We start from the raw sequence: 6,034 nt of genomic DNA, 5'->3' as shown, positions 1-6,034 counted from the left end.
GAAACTGAAAAGCTCTCATGCATGGTGTTGAATACTTAGCAGTTGAAGCTCTATGGCTTAGATCTAACAGTTTGCAAACTTGTTTACAAAGGATTAAATGTTAACTTAGTTCTGCAATAAACGACTGCAAGGACCTGCAGCATTTAAGTCCAAGAATCTAAAATAGGACCTTCTGACAGACCTTTGATTGCCATTGTAAATTTTTTCTGAAGGTCAATGCCAAATTATTTGGTCCAGTTGCAATATTTTTTTCTAAAGATTTTTGGCTTTTTTGCCTTTATTTGATAGGACAGTGGATAGAGCTGGAAACAGGGCAGAGAGCAGGGAGAGACATGTAGGAAATAGTGCAAGGGGCCGGATTCAAACCCGGGTCACCTGCGTATATGGCGCGCGCCTTAACCACTCGACTACTGGCACGCCAGTCCAGGTACAATATTGACAAAAACAGTGAAAGAGAAACAGGACAGTTTGTTGGTCATTTACATTTTTTATTAAATTTGTCAGGGTGTTTTAGACGGTCTCCTGGATGGGGGGCTCATAGCCATCAGCCCTCTCCACTTTGGCTCCGGTGTCGTCACCAGAGGCCTTAGCAGCGCCACCAGCACCACCCTCACCGTGGAGCTCCATCAGTTTGCCCACTGCAACACAACACAGGGGGATTGAACTCACTAATATTAAAAGCATTTCATTTAAAACTAAAAGTTTAAGTCCATATCTGATCATTTAATATTACTCTCCACTCTACAAAACAAAACCTTTCAAGCTTTTTTTTTTTTTTTAACAGAATAATTGAAAATGGGAACGTCAGCTGATCTCAATAGGTAGTAATCAGGCGATCATCTGGGACCGAAACAGTTTGTCATCATGTGTTCCCACAGTTAAAAGGAGTAAAACAGTGTCACTGTAGCGTTATCAGTACTTACACTCAAACTTGGGCTTCTTAAGCATCTTGACCTTGCGGACGTAGACGTCGTGTAGAGGGTAGATGGACTGGCAGGCCTTCTCAATGTCTTTGCCAACACTGTCAGGGATCCTGGAATACAACAAAACATGCAACCAATAAACACACTGGGAAATCACCATGCATTTAGCAGTAAGGAGAAACAGCACACTTTGACCGCTTACAGCTTGTTGACGACTTCCTTCAGGTCGTTGGTCTGGACCTCACGGGTCATGATCTCCATCATCTTCTTGCGGATCTGGCGGACCTGCTGATGCTGAGCGTATGAGGTCTTTCTGATCTGGTTGGTGCGTTTCTTTGTGAAACCCACACAGAACAGACGCAGAAGGTAGCCGTCAGTGGTTTTCACATCCACGTGGGCTTCGATCATGGTCTGATAGGAAAGAGGAGGAACATAAATACATGTTAGCCTTTTTACAGGACAACTGCCCCCTCAGTTTTAGCCTGCAAACTTTCAATTAAATGGTCCTTGTTTTTACAAAACCATATCATGCAAACATTTAAATCTTAATTTCTAGTATGGTTTACAAAAACATTTGCTTTTAGTATGCTTTTCTCTTTAAAAATGATAATGACAAAAATTATAATCCCCTTCAACATTTCATATTGCATTGCAGTTGAAGTCAAAATAATCAAAATTACCCTTTAACCCATTTCAAACTTTGCTCAAAATCAGAAAACAGAATTTCACAAATTGGCCATCTGTGTGATTTGTTGAAAATTATTCTGCTGTATGCCATGTCAATAAAAATCACTATTCAAAACACTTATGATTCCTGTGCTTCAGAAGGCATCACAGTCAAACTTGCATTGATTCGAGTAACAAAACGGCTCCCCCAGCAATCAAAACCTTTCAGACAAAAAATAAATAAATGTTCAATCTCAAATTCAAACCCGTCTTTTGGCTGCACTACACAGGTCCTGCTGAAGCATCAAACTTAAGCTCATTCCTATTTCAAACTTTTATCTAGTCACCCCTTGCCCTCTATAAAGATGTGCAAGGGGTAGTGGTGACGTCTCATTACATCAAGATATTATCAAACTTTATTTATACACTTCTTATGACACCTGAGTGTCCATCTTGCCAATGACTCCCAAGGTATTTTGGAAGATTTCACACAACTCAGTTTGGAGTGTGCCAAATCTCCATTTAACGGAGGAATTATCCCCAGCACCTCAGCCTACTCCTCCTTTACGAAAAGAATCAGGACACCCCACCTTTAGAAGGTAACATGTAGGGCTAAGCGGTAGGGACGAGGGATGTATAAGGAGCAAACTTTTATCTGCATTAAATCATGTATCACTCCTGAATGACAAACAATACAGGGTCAAACTGTGACATCAGCTTTGTCCAAGCTTTTTGCTTTAAATCAGATTGTTTGACTAAGATCAACGGTACACAAAACTTAAGTTAGATGTTTACAATTTAAAAAAAGTCTGGTTCAGAATATCAAGAAGTCATTACTTGAACATAACACAAAGGGAGGGGTTACTGCCTCTCAACATTACCCATCTCCCAAAAAAATGTTAAACTACATAAAAAAAAACCGTGTGACCAAATTTGTAGCTGTCCTCTGGTTCTCAATGGCACAAAGTCAATCTTTGTTTTCTTCTGCATAACCTCTACCAACTGATCATCCATACTCTATGCATTTCCCTCCACATTTAGACTGCAGCCACTGCTGGTTTTCGTTCATTACTGCTGGAAGCTGATCCTTCACCTCACATGGGGATCACATCTGTGTCCATATATGCATGTTCTGTACTAGTCCAAAGATTTATAGACCCGGTCATTTAAACACAGGAGAATTTCACTTTGACACTAAAGATACAAACAATGAATCTGACTTTAAATGTAATACTTTTAAGACCCTTTTCAAGACCTTCATAAATTCAAAGACTATCACACCTACAATTTCTAACCCATTAAATCAGTTTTGTGCCAACTGTAAGATAAAATCGTGACCACAGAAAAAAAGACTAGTATTTCTTACTTTGGTAGACAAAACTGAGCATACTCGAAACATTTTGAGACTAGAAGGTAGTGTTAACAACCAAGAGTAGTCATACCACAGTCTCAAAGTACATTTTACAAGTTTTGCTTACATTATGTAAATTACATTATGTAAAGCATAATATAATGTACAAAAACATTACACAACATTATTTTTTAGGCCTTAATTTAGGCTAAATTGATGTATCAGCTTTAATACTTTAAAAAAACCCTCGGCTACCCCAACTCTGGCTAAAAACCTAAAGTGTGTTATGTGTTCAGTCTCTACATTGTAGGCCTAGTCCACATGTAGGTGGTTCTCTGGGGAAAAGAAGCTTTTCCTGTGCTTTTTGGCCCTTTGTAAGCACACACAGCATTTTAATAACTGAAGAAGCACTTCTTGGAAAAGTACTTAAAGTTTGAGAATTTTTAGAGGCTTGCACAGTTCACTGGTTTCTCCTCTGCTCAGTATCACTGGTGTATGACATCACCACTTTTGTTTACCTGGCAATGGCAGGTGTAGCCAAATTTGTGTCTGTTGGTCAAGCCTTAAATTCTACTTTATTACTTGTACGGTCAATTTACAGTTTATGTAGGCAGATTTATACAGCCAAAATATTTATAGCAAACATCAGCAGACATTTTCACAATTGCTAACAACAATAATCCGCTTACTGTGTAAATATCTGCCGATAACATCTTATCTTTAATATCATGCATCCCTATCAAAAATACCCACCCACATGTGGTTTCACTTTAATGTCTAAACAACTGTGAATATGGTGTTTATGGCAGAGTTAATATCCACAACCCTCAAAGTTAATCACCATACCCAGCAATATGTTTGAAAACAATCTTTACCTGCCACTTCTTGACCATGGAGCACATCTTGTCACGGGTCAGGTCCATGCCGTGGAAGTTGGTGAGGCAGTTCTTGCCCTGAACATCCTCAGTGATGAGCTTGAACTTGCGGAAGGCCACCTCGTCGTTCTGCAGGTCAGCGAGGCTCACCTCGAACACACGTCCCTTCAGACCATCAGAGGCGATCCCTGAGTGGATGTACATAATGTGTACAAATTAGAAAACAACCTTCAGTACGAATAACAGAGCTCTGGAGTCACAAGGCGGTTGTCAATGGGACATCAGTTGATCTCATAAACAGTAATCAGCAACCATCATTTGGGACCGAAACAGTTTGTCATCATATATCCCCCTTTACTAGCAATACCATGTTGAAATCACCATGTTAGCAATGGTGTAACATGCCTTTTACATTCAAATTGATCATGTTTCTCATCCTTGAGATGTGTTAATCATTAATTGCTTGCAATAGACTGAAACAAGAAAGCTAGTACATTTTTACTGCTTATACACTATAATACTCTCAGTATACATTAAGAACTTACTGGTTCCCTGAGTCCTGGTGACCAAGGTCTTGCCAAGATTGCGGATGTTGAACATGGCTGGTGCCTTGACATCATACCAGTCCTTCTTGGAAAAAGGGTCCACACTATAAAACAAAACAAGAATGACAGTTCATTTGCACTCAAAACCAGAAAACCTCAGAAATGACCGCTTACATGCTGCTATGAAGCCGGCTAAGCACACTCTGCAGACGACCGCTAGCTATCAGATATACTTGTGAGATGCTACTTTCCTCAGCGACAAAACCAACAACATGGCCGTCAATTCAAACATGTGTCCTCTTCTTGTGCCATAATAAAGCAGTAACATAACATAGTCAGAGTTTATTTCAGAGTGGCGCTGGACAGCCATGTTGACTGGTATACTCTGCTAATCCATGCTAACGCTTGCTAGCTTCACATTAATTCCTTACTATTTGTGACTCTATAGCTACACTAGTACAGCATGTACATAACATGCTCATGAAGTGGTCCTGCGAAAGAATATACAACACTACAAATGTATTAACTACATTATAACGTGGTCCACGAGCATACAGCCAGGACACACAGCATGTCAAGACCTATATAGCACCTCAGAGGCCAGTGACGAGAGTAGCGCTAGCCCTGTAACATCCATCTAATATCGGCTTCATCCTTCACTTTTTCTGTGCCAAAGCGGCATCAGTGAGAAGAACACATCTTTCTCTGTGTAGCGATGTAAGAATTTTCTACTTACATCTTCTTTTTGGCACCTTTTTTGCCGCCTTTGGTCAGCCTCTTATTCTTGCCGACTGCCATGTTGGCTACAGGGAGTGAAAGAGGAGGAAATAGGAAATACCGCGAGACATAAAGAGATCGGACGATGTCGTGAGATTCCTTATCTCGCGAGTTCTTGTAGCTTCGTTAGCTCCCTCTGTTGGTAAAGGCTTCTCATTATTGTTTGGAAGACCCTTTCTGCCACATAAAAAAGAAAAAAATATGTAAGTAAGCTAAATCTAAAAAAGATAATAAAATACATCGAAACTATAAGAAACATAGTTCTATTTAATAGATTGAGAGTCACAAAAATGGCATAGCAAGTCATGACCATGAGATTAAAAGTCTATTTATTAGACATAATTTGGAAGAAATTGGAAACTATAAAGTTATTCACAATTATGAAATGATAATTCATAATGATGACATAAAAGTTAAATTATGGGATAAAAAGTTGGTATTAGGATACACTGGGAAAACTAAATTATGAGAAATTAACTCATAGTCATGATCTTGTTAGTCAAAACCAGGAGGCAAAAAGCGGAAATTATGAAAAAGAAAGTAATATTTTCTGAGATATTAAGTCATAATGACACAGTAAGTTATAATTATGAGATATTCATAAATATGAGGAAAAAGACATGGTCATCATTGTCATTACAGAAGACGACATAATTGTAGGCTATGTAAACACAAATACATAATCTAGAGAAAATAAACATGGGAAAAATTGCATTTTAAGACTAAAAACAACATAGTGCAGTTAACTTTTAAAGGCTAGTTCATGTGATTATTTGTTCAGTTAGTCTACTTATTGGCAGTGGCCTTTGAGGGAAACAGAATTGTACGAGTGTGTAACTGACTTAACTCCCAAACTTCAGTATGCTGCAGCCCAATTTGAGACCTAAAAATGTTACG

The 6,034-nt window shown here is 38.9% G+C and overlaps 1 protein-coding gene and 2 non-coding genes across 3 annotated transcripts; all 3 read right to left on the bottom strand.

Annotated features, from left to right (window-relative positions):
- Positions 1 to 471: 471 nt before the first annotated feature.
- Positions 472 to 5,250, bottom strand: rps3a (ribosomal protein S3A). The gene is made up of 6 exons (XM_041784253.1): positions 5,097 to 5,250; positions 4,361 to 4,464; positions 3,816 to 4,003; positions 1,126 to 1,334; positions 924 to 1,033; positions 472 to 638 (listed from the first exon to the last, which is right to left on the bottom strand). Exons 1-6 carry the CDS (start codon positions 5,156 to 5,158, stop codon positions 511 to 513), a joined length of 801 nt encoding a protein of 266 aa, XP_041640187.1. The 5' UTR covers positions 5,159 to 5,250; the 3' UTR covers positions 472 to 510.
- On the bottom strand, positions 801 to 871 carry LOC121509176. Its single transcript, XR_005991853.1, has one exon. It is a non-coding gene; the product is annotated as a small nucleolar RNA SNORD73 (small nucleolar RNA).
- On the bottom strand, positions 4,093 to 4,164 carry LOC121509175. The gene has a single exon (XR_005991852.1). It is a non-coding gene; the product is annotated as a small nucleolar RNA SNORD73 (small nucleolar RNA).
- Positions 5,251 to 6,034: the final 784 nt, after the last annotated feature.

Source organism: Cheilinus undulatus, linkage group 4, assembly GCF_018320785.1.
Source record: "Cheilinus undulatus linkage group 4, ASM1832078v1, whole genome shotgun sequence".
Taxonomy (NCBI): domain Eukaryota; kingdom Metazoa; phylum Chordata; class Actinopteri; order Labriformes; family Labridae; genus Cheilinus; species Cheilinus undulatus.
This window is presented reverse-complemented; position numbering and strand designations above follow the sequence as displayed.